The 21,072-nt window shown below is 40.8% G+C and overlaps 1 protein-coding gene across 1 annotated transcript in view; it reads right to left on the bottom strand.

Moving 5' to 3' along the window:
- Window positions 1–18,527, bottom strand: part of tmtc2b (transmembrane O-mannosyltransferase targeting cadherins 2b) — a 93,105-nt gene extending 74,578 nt beyond the window's left edge. The window contains exon 1 of the mRNA XM_016672056.1: window positions 17,988–18,527. Coding sequence (XP_016527542.1) covers window positions 17,988–18,070 — 83 coding nt within the window. The 5' untranslated portion in view covers window positions 18,071–18,527. The remainder of the gene's footprint in view (window positions 1–17,987) is intronic.
- Between the last annotated feature and the right edge of the window lie 2,545 nt (window positions 18,528–21,072).

Raw genomic sequence — 21,072 nt, 5'->3', positions numbered from 1 at the left:
GGTCCAAACGCCTCAACTGGTCCAAACGCCTCAACTGGTCCAAACGCCTCAACTGGTCCAAACGCCTCAACTGGTCCAAACGCCTCAACTGGTCCAAACGCCTCAACTGGTCCTCAACACGTCTACCTGTTTACTAGACCTGCACTTCTGGTGAAACTTTATGATAAAAACGCAAATAGTGACCAAATATTTCAACCTGGAGTTTTTCTGGAACAAGATGGAAATTTTTCATTTTAAATACAAAATGTTTTTATTTTGTGTTCAGTTTTGGGTGTGTTGTCCTCTCAGCAAATGGGACTTCTTAGAGTTTGTATACTTCAATGAATGACTAATAGTTGACGATAATTTTAGTAATTGATTAATCATGATTAAACCAATTAATTGTTTCAGCTCTACTCCTAACAATCTGTAGATATAGTTAGTTAGAGAGCAAAGTGGAGCTTTGTAGAGAAAAGCATCTCACAGGCGTGTTGATGGAGCTTCAGGTGGATTTTCCTGTGGAACTGAAGCTCAGGCTGGCAGGGGGGCAGAGTCATAAACCTGCCAAAGGCTGCGCCACCTACAGTTCAACTTGCATCGCTGCAGCCCTACAGATTGTCAAGGTGAAAGCTCTCAGCTGTGCCAACTCTTCAATCCTAATTTATTTCATGCAGCACTCCAGGTTTTAATGGACAGTCCTGCGTGGTAAAGAGACTGCAGAGGAGCATCAGGATGCACAGCAGCGTCTGCATGCAGCTGCTGCTTTTTAATCACTCAACATGAGAGCAGAAAATCATCAGCAAACATTCAGAACTCAACAAGATGTTTTTCTGAATATCTGACTGGTGGTTTTGAGCCGTCAGACTTTCTGCGCTGAGGTCGAAGCAGCTGGAAAACTGCTTCTCATCTTTTCTTCTTTCTTTCTCTGGCTTGGATCAAAACAATGTTAGGATTCTTTGATCTCTCGTCTTTTCCAAGAACAACGTAATATTTGCCTCATCTGGTGGCACTTTGATCCCAGTGATCATTTTTATGGTGAAATCTCTGATGCAGATCACTTCAATGTTAAAAATACAAACATTTAAGTGTTGCTTTAGGAACTCCCTCCAGTAAATGTAATGAAAGCACTCCCTCAGGAGGAATTTATACGAGGAGATGAAGGCAGGCTGACAGATTTCAGCATGAATCTGATTCAGATCTCTGGAGGTGCAGAAACCCAGGAGTTCATTGAGGCTCAGTAAACCGGAGAAGTCAGACGCAGTGTGGGAGAAAAAGCAGCAGCTTGCTGTGGATCTGTTCGGAGGATGCAGCATCATCCATCTGCTTTCTGATGGATGATGAAGAAAAGTCCTGCAACAAAAAGTTCAAAAAGAAACCCAACATCTGTAAGAGTTTCTGCAAAGTGTTTCTCAGAATCAGTCGGAGAGAACGGATGAATGTTGGCATTACTGCTGGACCTGAGAATGTCACATCAGCAGTTTCCTTTAGTCATATTATAAATAAAACGTGATTTAGTTTGAGTCACTATTAAACTTCAAGAATTCACATTCAGTTACATTTCTGTTAAAATGCAGTTGAATAAAATATGAGGCCGTCTTTCAGGTCCGCTAACGGCTTTAAGGTGAAAAATTTATTCACGTCTGTGTGAAATATTTATCCAAAATGTAAAGTTCATGTGGAAAAGAAACAAATGAGCTTTTGTTAAAGACAATTTAAAAGTTTTGTTTGGGTTTGGTATGATGACAAAGTTTTATCAAAAAACATTTAATATTAAACCTCTGAATGTTTCCAGCTTGTCTCAACTTTTCAACTAAAACAAAACGAGTATTATTTCTGTCAAAGTTTCTGTACAATGGAGTATTTATTTTATGAATTATGAAAATAAAGTAATTATTTCTCTTTTTGTGTTATTCCAAAAGCCAGAAATTACAAATCAGCCAAAAAAGAAAAAATGAAACCCATTTCTGTTCTAAATATTCATATTTCCATAAAGAAAATGATGGTTTAAAAGGTTTTTTCTTTCAGCAGAGCAGCTGAAATTACGACCCTCATGAGGATTGTAATTGTAGAGAATGAAAGCCAAGTTTAGTCTAAAACACAGAGAAGCCGTGAAAACAAAAGCTAATTGTGCTAAAACAAATGGATGACAAAAGCCAAAATGTGAATAAGGGATAATTAGAGTGTTGTGTTAAACTAAATCAGGTTTAATAAAGTTGCTCTGAAGTAAAACAGTCTTCAGAAAAGGTGAGTAACAAGAAAATCCTGCACCTACTTATCCAGCTCTTAGCTTGGTCTTAAAAACAAAATGTTTTATAAGTGTTATTTTTGTTCCTGGAGGGTTTTTCCAGAAACTACGTGTAAATATTCAGGTTTACCTGCAGTTTGAAGCATCTCAACAGTCTGAGTTATTCCTGTTGTGTTCCCTCCCAGAGGTTTGGTTCTCTGATTTCCAAATAATTGCCTGATGTCGAGTTGTTACCGCAGATTAAAAACTCATTGAGGAAGCAAACGATGCCAGTTTGTCTCCTGCCAACTCATCTGTTCAGGATGACAAGCAGCATCCATCATCCATCCTCTGGATTTACAGCCAGACATCTCCAACTCTGACACGCAGACGTCTTCTAGACAGATGCGATTTTAAGTTGCTGGGCACACGAAACAGATAAAAGAAAAAATTTCAGGATGTGATCCAGAACTGGACTGAGCTGCAGGTCAATCCGGGTCCAATCCGCACATTTTCTGGCCGCATTCAACACCAGCTCTGTTCAAATAGACCTGAGTGCTGATTTTCTACACATCATTAATAATTACAACGTTCAAAGTTTATGAAGTATGCAAGCAGCTCTTTGAGCATGTTTTGCCCATGCCCAATTAAATATAACTGCAAATGAAAAATGTTTTCTACTAAATTATTGCTCAGAAACATAAAAACTGAGGCAGAATGCTAACGTTGTCCCAGAACCTCAGAAAACTTTGTGCAGTGATTTGTGAAGAGTCAGATGGTCAGAGAGAAAAACTGTTACTAAACCATTAAAACATCTAAAACCCAGTTAATGTTGTAGAACAGAAAGTTTCTGATACTTACTGCTGACACTATATTACACCATGTGATACTGACGAAATGTAGCACAAGGTTTCCACTAATGCGCTAGCAGCACTAATGCGCTAGCAGCAGAGCTCATTTTTAACTGCAGCGCTTTTGCTAGCTTTAAAAACGTTTGGCACACTTAGCTTCCCATAAATTAGTTTTTCCAAATAAATTCTACTGCGCTAATGTTTGGCTGTTAACATCTATGTTAAAGTTTTTGTTACACACAAATAAGTATTGTTCAAGTAGTTAGACATTCTTATTCATGCTCTTATTTTGAAGGGTTAAGACTGTTTACGTAGCAGTTCCATTTTCTTCTTCTCACATTCTTTTTTTTCGGTAACTTTGTTTCAACAAGAAACATAAACACAATATTTTAAGGGCATTATAGGACATGTAAATTATGGGTTGTAGCCATATGGAATAGCAGATATAATTTGAATTCAAGTCAGCGCTCTAGCATTAGCTTCTGCTAAACACAGTGTTAGTGTAGTGCTGTAGCGCTAGCAGAGCTAATGCTTAGGATTAGGGCATAAGGCTAGCAAAACTAACATTTCTTGTTATTTTTAACATACAAAATCCCAAGCAGAAACATAATTCTGACATTACAAGGATTACAAGTTTGCATTTAGTCAATACAATAATTTAGCAGCAAAAAGCAGTTTTTGAATCGAGTACATTGCTTATTTTGTTGATGGCTGTTTTTTGTTTTTTTTTTTGATTAATTACAGATCCTACAATTACTTTCTTTAAATTTTTTAATCGAGTTTCTCCCCTAAATCTTTTTCAGCTAAGAAGAGCCAGTCATCTGTTTGCTCACACACAGTTTGAGGAAATATAATGAACTGCTATTTTCCTCAATGAGCTGCTGACTGTAGCTGAATCCACCAATCACAGTCCAGAGTCAGGCCACGTTTCCAGGAAGCGGACAGGTTGCTAAGGAAGATGACTGCAGCCTGCCTGCTTTCCTTACGCTGCGACGTGGAGCAGCATTAATCACCAGCCCCATCAGACAGGTGGAGTCATTTTTGTGCTGCGTCAGCAGATATTTCAAGGTGATATTAAATCATGTTTGACAGAAGTGAAGAAAATCTGCTGTGATTTGTTAGTTTCTTCTCATACGGAACCAATTTGTCTTGAGAAGTGCAGCGATGAGCCGGTCCTGCCCTCAGCGGTCCGTTGTCCTTTTCCACCACGGAGCAACGAGTTTCTAAAGCTTAAAACAATAAACCGGTCCATGATTCTAGAGGTTAACGTGTTCTGGCAGATTAAACAAAGGTTTCAGGTGTCTGACTGGCAGCGTGTTTAAACTGAGATGCACAGAGGTGAGGCTTTTCATCTGGGGCTCCAGCAGTCACTCACTCAAATAAAAATAAAGTTTTTAAGCCAGGAAAGGTGAAAATGGACGTTCCCCCGGAAACGGCTCTAATTAAACCGGCTGCTGATGTTTCTGCCATGTGCAGCGAGGAAATGTGCTGAGTGTTGATGAAGGAGGAATCTGGTGCAACTCCCAACCTTTCATCAGGTAGAGGTTGCAAAGTTTCCTGCTGCAGCAGTTCATCGTCAGGGCAACGCATGACAACAACTCGAGCGTTTGAAGTAGCATGCTCAGTTTCTCGCAACCCAAAAAAACTTGAATCCATCTGAGAGGGGAAAGGAGAGCTCAGTTCATGGAAAAATCAGTGAAAGTCAGAAGGACAGAGACGGAGAAACATCTCAGCCCCAGACTCTGATGGAGCGCATGCAGCTAAAATAATCAAGCATGATCCCATCAGTCAGTCACCGCTGAGAGAGCTGGCGAACTGTGAAGCATGAAACACAGCAAGCTGTTCCCCATGTGGAAATGTCACACCCAGCAACCCAGGACTGAATTCATTCAATCTGCATTTGATTGGATTTCATAAAGTGACATTTTACTGTGGAAACGTTGTTAGAGAGCTGGATGATGTTAGGAAACCATGTAATGTGATGATGCTGGCGAATGTTGCAGGATTAATGTAAATCTGCTCTGAGTCCAGAAACAATCTGCTCAAAAAATAACATTAATTTAAATTTCCACCGTTGAAAAAGTTGCTCCTGGTAAATTGACGTGGGTGATACAGACTTAAAATTTCATCATGATATTTTGTGTGATTTATGGTGATAATAATAAATATGATAAACTGATAATGTATTAATATATTTACACAATTAATCGCTTTTTTTAAGCACAAAAGTTCTTCAAACCACTGAAGGAAACAACACAGAACCTCTGAACTCAACTTCTACTTCACCAAACGGAAACAAAACGTCGTCAGATTGCAGCAGTTGGAGGATTTCTCTTTCGTCTTCATTAAAAGACTAGAAAAACAGTTCTCCTACTACTTATGCATTTGGTTTGGTGTTATTTACCCAGAATGACCTGCTCTGGTCTGCTTTGCTTTCATATGTATTGGAACTGAACCAGATTTTGCTTTTTTGATCCTCGATATCTGAAACTGAGTTACACCTGGTGAAACCCACAACTTTCAAGAATCTCACTAAATACGCCAACAGTCAAAGGTTTGGACACAACTTCTCACTTGATTCAGTGAGAAGCTGTGCCCAAACATTTAGCCCAAATCTGTAAAATACCCAAAATAAAACACTTTACTGAAGTATCTGCAGATGTGACTGATGTACAGGAGGTAATGGATGAGTAGGAACAGAAGCAAAAACCTCAAACTACAAAGACGAGCAATTTTGTGTGAAAATCTGCTGCTCAGTTTTTATGTCCTTCCAGGCTAAGAGTCTTTAAAAACGCTTGCTGAAGACTTTCCCATCATGTGGTGGATCTTTTTGTTGTTCTGCATCCTCACTTAAAAAAAGCCCATCACATCCTGGACCAGACTGGTTGTCTGGTTGTAAATAGGCTGCGGCGTCCCAGAGGGTGGCAGGCAGGCTGTTGAGCTTCGCACGCATTCTGCAAAGGACTGAAACCGCACTGTGCGTTCCTAAGGCTCAGCACTATCAATTAGAGGCAGCCTGTGAGAAGATGTGCTTCCTCTGCTGCTGTGGTCGTAGTAAGAGGTGGGGAATGAGGAGAGACACTGGGAGGAGCAGCTCCTCCAGCTGGCCCTTCTAAACCTCGGCTTTTAGTTTTCTCATATAAAAAGCAACCAGACCCTCCCAATTACCAATTTTCCTTTTTATCCCACTAAAAGCAAATAGTAATAATCCTGGAGAACGAAGTACCAAAGCAAATCCTGCAGGAGGAAAATCTTAGTGTGTCAGAGTTAGAGGTCAGGCTGAGAAACCACAGGCCCTCCTGAGTTATAACACCACCTACAGAGCTGCATACCTGCTTTCATACGTGGAAACCGCCTGAACCGCAACTACAACTCAACATTTCATGTTTCCTCCAGGGAATTAACGGCACACAAATTATATAGTTCAAATGTCTGATTTTTAGAATGAATGCAGAATATCAGGATTTCTGACACAATCTGTCCTCCTGAAAAAGCATGTGGCAACAATGGAAAAAAGTAATTCCCTTTGAACAGGAAGAAATCTCCAGCAGAACCAGAACCAAGCTCAGAGAGGGCGTCCGTCTGCCACAACTGAGAAAACGGAGCACACACCAAAAATATCAAGCTGATATAGACATACATTTGTTTTATACCTTTGTATTAAAACTATTACATGGAATCCCATTGCTGCCATGAAAGACAAAATAAAACCAAAGTTGTAATTATGAGTTTTAGTCATAGTCATTAAAATAAAAGTCACAGTTACAAGTTTAAGTCATAATTTTGAATTTTAGTCATAATAATAAAAATAAGTCATAATTATAAAAGCAAGTAATAATTACAAGTTTTAAAGTTTTCATAAAAATAAGTCAGAATTATAAAAGCAAGTAATAATTACAAGTTTTAAAGTTTTCATAAAAATAAGTCAGAATTACTAGTTTTTAATTCATGATGATGAGCTTTAATGTCATTATTTTGAGTTTTCATTATAACTACAACAATGGTCAAAATTAAGAGTTTTAAAAAAGTTATTTTCAAACTACACATAAAACTGGTAATTATGGCTTTAAAACTGGTAATTATGACTTCCTGTTGGGCTTTTATTTGTTCCTTCATGGCAGGAATGGGCTTCCATAAAACAAAATCCTGAAACTGCTGCAGTTTCATTCAAAGTTGTCGTACTGTGAGCTCAAAACGAGAAAATATTCAATCATTTCTGCTCCAGTCATGGTTTCTACTTACTCCTGACTTTAGCGATGCACAAAGAAAGAGAAATAAATACAGTAAATAAACTTTTCCATCTGCTTTACTAACTGTAGGGTATGTGTTTCAACTGGTTCCAGATGTTCCCACTAATTAACCCGTGTCACCCAGAACCAGCGCCAGGCTGGCAGATCCACGGCGCAGCAGCATCTGTGAGCTCATCATCTGTGAATCCTTTGTCCCACTAAAACAGAACCAGAACTCTGAGAACATGTGTTCTGGAGCATGTACGACTGGATCAAGTTTACACGGCCGGTTCCGACAGGTCTGGCACCCGGCGCTGCAGGTCTTCTGCGGAATGCCGAGGTGTCGCAATTTTGGTCCTAATAAACAACGAGGCAACACAACAAGAGATTAATTCTCCTCAATTTGGCGACAAATGGCCTCCCTCGCTGAGTCCAGGCAGAACAGAAGGACCACACAACCCCTTCTTCTACAAAACACAAAGACGCTGCCTCTGAACGGGCCAGCTTGTGTCATAACCTTTTCAAATGAGCCAGCGCTCCTCGATAGGGAACAATGCCCCAGAGATGGAGAGGAGAGAAGGACGTTTCCGTCTCCAGGCTGAACTAAAGCGTTCCTGCTGGATCCGGGGGTCTGGGGAGGTTTTGTGTCTAATGGCTTGGGGTTCTCTGCTTACACGTCGTGCTCCCTCTCATCAACAGCGCTGGTAATCCCATTAATATGAAGAGGGCCAAGAGCCTGAGAGTGGCCACTGCTTAAGAGCCATCAGCCGGCTTTAGCCCAGGAAATCCAAACCCTTGTCTGGAACCATTAACAACTTAGTCCAGCGCATTTCAAACCCGTGTCAGCGGCGAAACCCGAAGCCAGCTGTTGCTAATTGGTGGACCATTTCAAACATTGTTGCTCACACAACACAAGTTTAATGCCATTTAGTCAGAGCTAATCCTCCATTGTTGCTGCAACAATCCGATCCATCCGTCATTTTAAACTCGGTGTATTTCTTGGCAACTTTGTTGCTTTTCTCACATAACTGAACACCGTCCTGAAGCTCTGCCACAAATAACCAGCCGAGACGACGAACCTCTCACTTTAACAAGGCAAATTATTCCCATTTAAGGCAGTTACCTGCAGGTTCCTGACTGTCTGCAGCATGTGGTCAGGCTGTGTGCTGCCATGACCACATGATGTCTCAGGAAAGATAATCTGCTGGCTTTTAATTAACACAGAAAAGAAGGAAAATACGAGAGGACTGGAGGCGATCAGTAATGCGTCATTTTACCAGAGAGCGTCTAACCCAACATGCATGCCGCATATGGCCGGATTCTGGTCTCAATGCGGACCAATCAAGTGATTACAGAGCATCAGAACCTGATTAATGCAGCTTTAAGACAGATTACTCCAGCGTGGCCAGCAGGCCGCTCCAGGAACGCTGATCCTGGTGACTCCTACACTGAAGCATCTGGTACTACAAAGTGTCTGACATAGAATCACAAAGGTCTGCTTGGACGCCATCTTTGGTTGGAAGTTATAGTTCAAGAACCAAGGATGCAACAGATTGGACTCAATTTAAAAATACTTTATTAATCCCAAAGGAAATTAAAAGTTGTCATAACTCAAAGCATCCAGATATCGTCAGAGTCACTGGTTTTGGTGATGCTATGAAGAAGCCACCGACTCAAGACTCTCACTGTGTGACAGTATAGTGACTATTACAACATCAGAAAGCCTGGTTCAAATGGCAGGATTTTAAAATTGTCTGCCGATTTTTAAAAGCTGAAAGACTCCACACACACCGGTAGAAAACCGAAGGTTTGACTGAACAGTGTGGGCCGTGGAGCCACATGTCAGGAACAACACCAACCGATTTCACTCACCAATGTTCAGATGTTGGAGAGGAAATCTCACAAAACCTCAATAGCAAACGTGAATTCAGAGTAAACAAACATGGCCGACTGGGAATAGCCATGGCGATAGCTTAAGGACGATGTTTAACAGAGAAAAACGGTACCAAGACGCCTCCAACGTCCACCGGACTTCCTGGTGTGTCATGGCAGCAGTTGTTTTTAGTTTCTGTCAACTTGCTTTCTGATTGGCTACCATCACATTCAACAGGTTCAACGAGCTCTGCTAATCCACCTCCTTTGCTTTTGCCACTCCTCTTTAAATCCGCCTGGCCATACGGGGAAAATGTCAGAGAAATCTGGATAATCAGGATTGTTTGAACATCAAATTGCCCTCAAGAAAAAAACAGCTCAGATCATGATTCACTAGAATGAATCTGATTTCTGTCATTCCCTAGGAAAGCTGATCCTGTGTGATCAACTGGACTTCAGCGGTTCCTTCAGACCGCAGGAAGTCTAGACGCCATCTGGCCCTGCAGCTTACTGGTTTCTGGGCCTGCAGCTTACTGGTTTCTGGGCCTGCAGCTTACTGGTTTCCAGCAGTGTGGAAGGACCTGGGTCTGTGTGAAACGAATTCAGGATTACGGTGGTTTAAGTGACAACAGTTTGGCTGCTAGTGATTATTAACAGGTGCTGCTGGTCAGGATACCTCTGGACAGAAATATCTTCAAAGGCTTTTTGAGATCAAATTTCCTCCTATTTGAACCTGAAAACCCACAGATTTATTCTTTAGATCTGTTTAATTAGTTAGTTGTAGATCAAAGGTAAATTTTTAAAGAACTTTAAAATCTAATCTAAAAGCTCATTACAAGCCAAACTCAGATCTTTACCTGGAGCTAATGCCAACGTTTAACTTTTTGCATTTTTCTTGTAATGTTCAACATGTCTGCAACATAAAAATAGACTGAATTTATTGTGGATAAAATAGTGAGAGTATCAACTGGACATATTCTTTATATTTCTGTCTACCTCCACTGTGACTTGAGAACACCTGCTGCTCTGAGATTTTCCACGGGTCTCACAGAACCATAAACCCGACGCAGTATTCCAAACCATTAATATCGATATCTGATAGCACAACAGCCGTCAGCTCAACCTTCTGCTTTACTTTTATGTGTTTCAACAAAGCTTTGCTGCTTTGTTTTCCCAATGAAATATAAAAATAAATCTTCCTATGGATTTCATGATAAATCTTTTTGTTTGGATTTAAAAGCTAAATATTCTAAAACTAATAGTTTTACTTCTACACTAGGAGAAAGGGCACTGAAAAAAATCCTTCAGCTGCTTCAGAGACTGAAAATCAAAGGGATCCGATTCTATGGCTGGTCTATGGTTCACCACACGACAGAGCAAACGGAGCAAACAGAGGCTGGGAAACGTCACAAACAACATTTATGTGTTTTTCTCTCTGAGACAAACAGAGAGAAAGACTGAAGTTTGTCTGGAATAATGTTCTTTGGACAGATGAGCCAAAAGCTGAGGTTTGCAGAGAGATGTTGACCTCATACCTAAAGCACAGAGGTGGAAGTGTCATGCTTTGGGGTTGATTTACTGGAGCAGGACCTAACCAGCTTAACATCGCAGAATCCACCATGAATTCTACCAAGTACCAGAGGATGTTTGCGTAAAATGACCAAAGACTGACAGAGGATTGGGAAATAGGGCCTAGTCAAATCCCGGAACAAGAAACATCTCAAACATGCAAAATCTGGAGATCAGGAGAGGGACAAATCTTCCTGAGACCGATGCCAGAGATGGTGACGCTCCTCACTCCAGCTGATGGAGTCATTCATATTAAAAAGCCACAATATTAAATGGTTTGTCTTCATTTTTGATACCTGTGTGTCACATGGTTTTCAAAGAAATCAAATAGATATCAACTGTTAGCTCAGACTAGAGCAGCCTGTGGAGATGATTCATCAGTGAATGAAACAGACGCTTCCTGTGAGGTGGGAAGAATGAAACATTCCTGTAAAATGAACGTCTACATACTTTTTACAAGCACAGAAGTCAGCCAATAAAACACCAACACTAGTTTAATCCCTTTTGCACATTTTCCACATCTTCCCTCAACCACAGAAAAAGCAGCACAAAGGCCAACATATCTAAAATCTGCTGCTGCCTGCGACTTCATTAGGAAACTTTAAGAGTTATTGAGACATTTTAAGGTTTTAACGTACCCTAAATAAAATGGTTTAGTGGACTTTGTCTCCTCCTCAGTGAGTTTGACCTGAAGGCAATGTGGGGGAAAAAGAGAAGTATTGAAGAACAAAAAATGACAGATGGATCGGATGTTTTGATTTTACTACTTAACTTCATAACTGTATTTTATAAATTGGAATCATTACAGAACATTTACAAACTAGAACATGAGTGAATTGGTGTGACGCTCAAGAATGCTCCCCTCCTTTCTGAGCCGAACTGTTGCAGAACAGAATCCAACAAACTCATTTCTGTTCTGCCAAAGGATGTTACTCTGAGTGTGAGGGCAGCAGAGGGAGAGGATGTTCACGCCATCCTCCCACCGCTGATTCATCACATCTGTAGGCGTCTTAAACGTGACCCTTGACCAGATCAGGATAGGTCTGTGGGTGATGCAAAACATGTTTACATTTTCTGCACAAAATCATTCTTACATAATGAGATTTTAGTTTGCTCAATTCTGCCTATTTTGAGCTCCTTTCAGAATGAGCTGTTTTAGGGCCTCTGTCACTTTAAATCCAAGTAAGCAGCAGTTGGCCACGCCCCCTAACTCATTTATGCTCACACAGGAAAATGGCTGCAAACAGATGCACAATTATACAGCCATACACCTTTAAAAAGCATTAGTAGAGCCTCCTTCACAACCAACCAGAATGGAGCAAGTGGTTTGAAAGGTAGCAACTAAACATTTATCTTTTCCAGCAGCCATTGTACACGAACTGAAAAAAATGACCTGGAGCTCAGCTGGGGTTGCTAGGCGACAGGCAGTGCCTGCTGATTTGTGACTATACATTCTGGTTTTTGAAGCAGCTCATTTTCCAGATACTAAAAAACAAACTTATTGCCAAAAACTGAATGGGTGGGGTTTTTAAAGCACTTTGATTGTTTTTAGAAGCGGTAGACCCAAATGGAAGTAAAAAAAAAATGTGCAAAATTTGAATTTGCATGTCACCTTTAACTTAAACCTGCAACAGAACTTAACTTTTCAACACGGGTGAAATATAAAGGTTTCTTATTGGGGGATTAAAAAATAAAGTTTTTTATCCAAGAAGCCAAAATTGAGCTGAATGTTGTTCAAAGATTTATATCAGTGGAGAAAACATCCAATTAATAATTTGTGGGTTTTTTGATGCTGGTTGCATCCATGCTGATATAATTTATGCATGAGCCTCTTTCCCTCAGTGCTACCTTAACTCAATCTGTTATGGGCTGTCCAGGTCAGGGGAACATTGATGTCTCTATTCTGGCAAACATCACATTTTATGTTTGAATCCACTTCAAACGATCCCTTCACACTGGTGCCAGCCGGGCACATCTGGAAGCACTGGATGATGGGAGCTGGAGGCCCGAGGAGCTGAGGAGGCAGCGGAGCCACTGAATACGCCGAACCGTGCAGCCAGTCTCAGTCTGCAGGCTGGAGGGTAATTACAGGATCCAGACGCTGAAGTTTGACCAGAGATACTGAGGCTGCTGGGTTGCCGCCTTTGGCCTCTCAGCAAAGCAGCTCTAACCACCTTAACCTAGAGAACAAGCGGTGAGTCTAGTTCCACACCACCGCACAGAGACAGAGACACGCTGATACCAGGCCAGCCGGGACAGTACAGTCCGTTCTTCATCTGAGATGGACAAGGTGAAACTAGAACTCCGTTTCTGCTGCCCTTCATCATCTGTCCTCTGTCTGTGAATTCAGAGGTTGGAGTAGTTTTGCTGTTATCTACAGTTTGACTCCTGGATATAAATCATCCGCTACGCCCGGGGAAGCTGCGTCCTTCCTTTTGACCTGCAACCTTCACACATCCTCACCCAGCCAGGTCTTACGGTACCACAGCAGGACAGAGTAATGACGAGGATGCAGTCCGTCAAACATGTCGCCGTCCTGGCAGGAGGGCTAATCCATAAACCCTGTCTGTCTGAGTGGAGGTGAAACTAACAGAGCCTTGCAAAAATTATACACATTTTCTCACAAGACAAGAATAAGCCCACTTTATTCACACTTCAGGTAAGTGACCAACAGCGTATTATTGTGTGGAAAGAAAATGCTAATTTGAAACCACCTTTTGCTGCAGAAACAGCTGCAGGTTTTGGAGGTTTGTTGTAGAATCTATGTTTCTGTTTAATCATCATGAGCGAACTTTAAAATGAAACAAAAAAGAAAATGTGAAAAAGATGCGTTTCCATCTGATTTTGGAGCAAATCAACCAGGCTACATAAATTCTGACGTTAAGCATAGCTGTAATGACTGGAAAGAGACTGCTAACTAGCATGAACAACTCAAGGTTGAAGGTTTGGACTTGGACATGTTTCCAAGCTTCGTGTCGCATAACGGCAGATCCACCAGTGGATGGGAGTTCGCTACGTCAGATCTTATTCTGTCACAGAGTCTTTTTAGAAAAATCCAAGAACATCTCAAGCAGCGTAGAAAGTGAGGAAGTTATTTCAAATTTTACTGTTTCCATCAACTCTTTCATATGTGATGGTTGGAAAATGTTAGCTGCACAGTCTGTGAAGCACTAACCATAAACGTTAGTTCTGCTAATGCTAATGCTTTACCAACTCAGCAGGTTTTATTCCAGGATTGTCCAGATTTAGCTCCATCCATTTTCCCATAAACTCTGACCAGCATTACATTGTTGTGTGTAGGTCTGACGCATTAAATACTAAAAGAAAAAGTTTATTTTGAGCTTTGTTTTAGGAATATTACAAAACCTAAATCATTGTGTAACCTCAGCACCGCATAATATTCTTTCCTCCGACTTTATCGGTGCTATCCACTGCTGTCAGACCTGCAGTGGACAGCAGAAGCAGAGATATGACCTAAATGACTCATTATTTCTATTTTCCAGAGCAGGTGTCAAAGCTGGGTTGATGAGTGAGGAAGAGGAAGAGCATCCCCTGGGGCGATTTGGCACGGCAGCACGGGTCACTCCTCCAGGAAGCCATTTTTCTGCGGAGAGCTGCTGGAACTGACTGCATGCTCACAAAACTGTTTTGGTCGTTAAAATCTGACCTCCTGGTCGGCCCGGTCGCTAGTTAACTATACAATCCGATTAAAGTGAAACCACTGAACACACATTGGAGAGCAGCTTCATCTTGTTTCTGTGAGCCAATCAAACACCAGGAACAGCCGAACATCATCAATCATCTCAGAGATCAATGTTACTCTGTGACAAAGCAGCCAGAATCATTTCCTGCTAAATTATCAACCAGATTCATTCAATTCTGCTTAGAGGCACAAAATGGAAAAACATCAGCAATGGATCTTCCTTCTCTCTGCATAAAACGTTACATTATCTATGACTGATGTCTTTGCCAGTAAATTATGGACACCTCTGGTCTGCATGCCTGCAGGGTGTTTGTATAAGCTCATGGTTTGATTTATTGCCGTCATGCTTTCGTCGTCTTCCAGCTTCTTCACCAGTCATGTGAGCTTTATCTCCACTCCGACAACATTAGCAAGTTAGATCAGTCTGTGCATCCCAGACTGTTTCCCTCCTAAATAAATATATAAATAAACGCGGCTGCACCCGGCCTCCCTCCCTCTCTTTCCCCCTCAGTGCAGCCCGTGGAGACATACGGCTGCTAATTGCAAGCCTGAACGCGTGGCGTTAAAAACGGATAAGGCTGGATGACAGATAGCCTGAGATGAAAAAATGATGTCAGCTGAGGCTGGCTAAGCACGCCGTCCGCACGCTTCATGAGGAACCTCCAATTACTCACACCATGGCGAATAAAATATGACTTTTTGATAGGATTTTCTCATAAAAACAAGAATATGGCTTTGTGAAATTATACAGCAGCTCCCGCCTCTTTTTACAGCTTTGTGGACACAGAAACGGGGACAGCCTGACGTCTGATAAACTTCACTGTTTCTACGCCATTTAAAACCTACAAATATAACTTGATCTAAGAGCTTTTAATTCATAAAGACAAACAAAAATGTATAAATGTACTGCAAAGATTTATTGGATTATTTCTAGACCAGTGTCACTCTGCTGGTTCTGTTTTGTGACTTTTCTGGTTGAATTGTTGCTGTTTGGAAAATCTTTCCCTCTGGTTCTGGACGCTGTGCAACTGGAAGGATTTTAGCTCTTTTTGTGATGTAACCATGGCAACAATATATTGTTTTTACAACTGGGAAAAGCTGATTAGCATCTCAAAACCTCAAATAATACCTGACCTTTGACCCCCATCCCCAGAGGAGCTGAAGAGGACGCTTCATGGATGCAGAGCAGAGAGAGAAGGAGGAAGTATAAAAAAAAAAAAAACGCCTCAGAGATTTAAACAGAAGCAGCAAAAGCAAAGGAGCTGGATTAGCAGAGTTTGTCGACGACACGGAAGACCAGCTACTCTGGAATATTCTCTCTGCTGTTCAGATTTTCAGCTGTTAGAATGTCATGACGGTCATAAGCAACATTCTGCAGTCAGAGGCTTCTTCAGATTAGATGTGAGACTGACTGCTACTGGAGATTCTTCCTGCCTACAGCAGCAGCAGCAATGACGCTTGAAAGATACTTGTTGTTTCCCTTTGGCATAAATAAAATCTTTTTGAATTTTAACATTATAATCTTATCTATGACAGGTATTTGCTTTAGTTGGATGCTATAGGCAGAATGTTTCACTCCGTTTTCCAATATTAGAAGCAGAATGAACTTTTATCATTTTTACCCAAACCTCATCCAGATCTTAGCGGCTGAGATGCTAACGCTCAGAGAAAATCTGGGATTTATTGTCCCAATAAATCCAATAAATACAATTTATTGTACAATTTGTACAAATTTCCAATTTGTACAAATTGTAAAACACATAACAGAGTGAAGCACCTGCTAACACTTGAAGTAGTTATCAGTAAAATGCTGTTTGTGCAGTAATGGAATATAATTAGTTTTACTGCTGGAAATGTTTCCAAACAGGTAAAATGATTTTTCATGTAAACAAAGGACAAATGTGTCAGCCTCCATTCATCCAGCTGACTGGCAGTGTGCAGCTAAAGACAGGAAGGGGACTGAATAAAAGTCCAGTGCCTGCAGAGGTTTCTTTGGCATCTGCAAGTATTTCTGTTGTTTTAAAACCGTAACTTTAAAAAAAATAAAAATTAAACAACTTCATCCCAGAAACCAAACAATGACTGGTATAAAATGAAGTGAGAGAAAAAGGAAAGCAGCAGTCTGTCAGCCATGGAAGTCTGGAACAGGAAGTGTTTTAATGCACAGCAGTCAGTGGAGTTGTAAAGGAAACAGTTAATTCACTGTTTGTTCCCCGAGATCAACATTAGATACATAACACAGCAGAAAACTGAGCCGAATCATTTAACAGCTTCTCTTTAAAAGATGAGGTGAAGACAGGAAGTTCATACGAAGAAAGGAAATGATTGTGACCTACATGAAGACATGACTGGTGAATAAAGAGCCTGAGGCAGTGACAAGCATTCAGCCGTCAAATATCAAAAGGCCAGCTATGAGTAATGCATTACCCCGCGTGAGAGCCAGCCGAGCCCCGCGCACGTCCCGCCTGAGAGGCTGACAACGCTCCATATTTTTAATAATAATAATACAATATGCTGCTCCCAGTTTCACATCTTAAAAGTCTGAAACTGAGGCCAGAGACACTTTCATTCAGCTGCACGACTCAGGCTTCTTCTGCGAGGCTAAAACACGATAAACTGAGACATCCAGGTCAAATTTCACTACCAACCCGAAGGCAGAACACTGACGTTAAAACGATACATTCAGGACGGCAACTGATGACTGCTTCAGTAATCGATTATTCTGATGATTAATCATAATCGATTAATTACTCGTGAAAACTTCAATCATAAGAATTTTGATTTATTTTTATCTTGATAAATTTCAATTAATGTTAAAAAACAAAACTCATCTTATCAGAAACACTAGTTTTATTTTATCTGCTGTTTGTTCCACAAGATCAATAAATATAAGCAAATGTGAAGGTCATGGTTAAATGTAGTTACTGTCTCAGTGATATAAACCACACTTTAAGTAAGAAGCTCCAATTTCTAATGAGTCTCACTTCAACTGGAGTATTTCTATGATCGCTGTGCTGTGGTCACATCAATACAGATACCAAAAAATGAACCAATAAATAGTTTTTCCACCACAATTTTTTTTTATCTTTTTCATAATAGTACTACAAAATATCGTAATAAAGCTTCAAGTCTAAATCGCCCACCGAGAAGTTGAGGATTAATCCAATTAATCGTTCAGTCCTGGATATATCGCTGCAAAAACTTCAATATCAGAAATATCCTGAAAATACTTTCAGGAAGTTCTCACTCTCGACTTCACTTAAGGATGTTTGCTTATTTACAACTTTCACGGTTAACCTTAAAGGAAAGTGGATCCACAGAGATCCACTGCAGATGAAATCAGAAGAGCCGAATCCACGCAGACACACGTGTGAGAAATCCGACAGAGATTTCCCGAACCATCACTCAGCAGCTGCTCAAACCCACATTCCTCTCCGATACCTGATGTTCGCCCTCTGCTGCTCGAATTCATGGAAAGGGTGAACAGAACCGAGCCAGAACCGAACCGGCGGCGCTGGACCCGCCGATTCGGAGTGCGCTTCATTCAGTGAGGGAAGTACCTGTCATCGTAGCAGAAATCGGCTCCCAGAGTGTTGACGTACAGGACCAGAGCCACGGCGCCGCACAGCAGTTCAGCGAACATCTCTGCTCCACGCAGACTTCAGGGAATCACATTAATAATAATTAGAATAAAAAATATAGAAAAAATGGTAACAAAAAAGAAAAATGTGCAGAGCGAGTCGGATTGGGGGGGCTGCCGATCCCGGTCACTGTTCAGTCCCCGTCTTTGTCAGGATGTCTCTCCGAAAATAAGTCCATTCTGTCCCCCCCACCCGAGCCCTTCATCCTCCATGAAGTGCATAAAGTGGATAATCCATAGGTGGCTTTCTGTCTAACCCATGGTGGGAGCTCTACACCCTGCTGGGAGTTGGGCAGAAAATAAAACAGCGTTCAGTGGATCTGTGACAACATGCTGCACGCCTCCCCGACACACACACACACTCACACACATGCACACACACTCACACACACAGAGAGAGAGAGGAGGAGGATCAGCGCTCTGATGCTCTGAGCAACGGCCGCCGCTGCTGGAGAAACGTCGTGATTTACACTGAGGTCAAACTGCTTGTCATAAAGTCGCTGCTTCCCTTTACACTTTCAAAATAAAGTAAAACTAACATGTAAAACAAGCAAACGACAAGAGACGAAACAAACAGCCCAGTGGTGGCCAAGCTTTTTGTCACGTGGGCCAAAATCATCAAAAACAATTACGGCTGTTTTCACACCTGATAGTCAGATGGACTTGATTCATTGGGGACCAAAACTGCATATAGGGGGCAGTAGAGAGTATGTTGTTGGGAAGAAAAAAATGAGTGGGAGAAACTACCGGTTGTTGTAGCTGCGGGTGATAGTTTTATGGAAGCCAGTCGTCCAGCACGCTGTACATGTTTCACCCTGTCAAAAGAGAATAAAGTTCTTTAAAGCGTTCATCTCCCTCCTCTCTGCTTTTGCGCCGCCAGCGGAGCAGGACGGACGGACACGAGTTTACCAGCAAGCGAGCCGAACTACACACCAGCCTGTTCTGGAGGGAAGCTAACAAACTGAAGTATTGATTCCCGAAATGTAGAGGCGTCAGATTTCAGCCATTATTAGTTTTCTATTTTGTATTTGGTAATAAACTACAAGCCATTTCTTACGCTAGCGCTACACTTGCATGTTTGTATTTACCCAGAATGCTACACAAGGCCTTCTGGGTAATGTCACCCAAGGCCTTCTGGGTAATGCCACCCAAGGCCTTCTGGGTAATGCCACCCAAGGCCTTCTGGGTAATGCCACACAAGCGAAGTGAACTCCGCATCAACCGAACCGAGACCTTCTCAGCATCAGGATTTGGGTCAGTCTCTTTAGAAATGCTTGCTGCATTAAGCCAGATTTAATAAAGTAATTAAAATTGGATTTAGGTTCTCTAAAAGCCCAAGTGGAAATAATTTAATAAATGTGTTTTTTACTATTAAAGAGAAAACAAAAGGCTTGGTTACTGAAAGACAATGTTTTTTTTGTTTTGTTTTTTTGCACTATTTCCTATTATTGAAATTTTACTTTGCCAGTAATAATTTTGATTTTATTGTAGAAAAAATCCATCTGCATCAGACACTTTTTCTGTTGAACCCCACAAAAACATTCAACAACATGCGATGAACCAAAATCAATACAGTTCACTGTTACAGTGATTATTTATACATTTATATTTCCTGCATGATGGCTTCTGGTTTTGCTTTGCTTAAAACTTTATTAGAAATCCAAGCATTACAAAATTAGAATCTTGCTTCAGTTAAAATCTTGCTTCAGTTTCGCTCCTTTTATTTTGGTAGTCTCCTACTCAACTTCCGTTCCTCCGCCTGCTATTTCTGCCGTTTTGACGCATTTGTGACCTGAACTCATGTGGTCAGGACATCTCCAGCGCATGCGCAGATCTCCTGTCATCAAGTGATGGCGGGGTTAATCCGGTTTCTAAATCCTGATGCGGAGAGTCACTGAAGACAGTCAGCAGCGGACTGCAGTTTGACTTCAGATCAACACGTTGTAGGGGGTTGCCATGACAACCACTGGATACTTTCACGTGTTGCCATCATTTTCCAATAAACGGTGACAATAATGTAGTGAGGCCAGTTTGTTCTACAGTTTGTTCTACAGTTTGTTCTACAGTTTAAACATGCAGGTGAATTCAGACTAAATCCAGTTAAGAGAAATGACAAGTAGAATTTTGATATAAAGTTATAAAAATGTGCAACTAAAACAAACATGTTTTATTTAGAAGTAATTATTTTATGAACCTGTTAAAATGAATACATCTAGTTGTTTGAGGTAATTTATGGATTAAAAAAGGGATTTATCGCCAATGTGGGCAAATTCAACCTGATTCAAATATGGAATTTATAAATCAACCCAGGAATGTCTAAAACTGGTAAATTATAGGTAGATGTCACCCATTCACTCCATGGTCAGATGATTTATCACTTTTAATCAATGAGTTACTATCAGAGGGAGGTAAGTGCAACTCTACAATTTGATCCAAGAAAGTTCAGCTCTCTTCACATTCTGGATTTATTCTAAATGATTAATTTAATATATTTTCATATATCTAAACATAATGACATTCTGGTCAGAGAGAGAAAGAACTGAAACACACAGAAAACAGATTTATTGAGAAATTAAGAAGACAGACTTTAGGATGTGGGGTATTAGCAAATATACCAAATAAGATCGTCTCAGACGTTTGATGTTACACAAGTTAAACTTCAACCGTATTTATTCACACTTAGGGGTTTTATGAAAAAAAGATCACAATTATTCTAGTATGCAAATATTGTTTCACTAGAAGACCAAAGAAGTGCATCATAACACACTTAGAAGAAGCTCTGAGAAAAAAAGATGATGTTGATGAATCTGTATTTTATCGGCAGGTTCTGGTTCACTGAGGACCTTAACACATAAATGAGCTCAGTTGTAGAAGAACAGTTCTTCCTTTATGCTCTCCTGTTTTATAATTAAACCTCAATTCTTCACTAGCAAGATCAACAAACTGACCCAGTTACAATAAACAAAATTGCAAAGCAAAACCAGCTTTTACAATGAAAATCAAAA

Source organism: Poecilia formosa, unplaced genomic scaffold, assembly GCF_000485575.1.
Source record: "Poecilia formosa unplaced genomic scaffold, Poecilia_formosa-5.1.2 Scaffold55, whole genome shotgun sequence".
In the NCBI taxonomy this organism is placed as follows: Eukaryota; Metazoa; Chordata; class Actinopteri; order Cyprinodontiformes; family Poeciliidae; genus Poecilia; species Poecilia formosa.
This window is presented reverse-complemented; position numbering and strand designations above follow the sequence as displayed.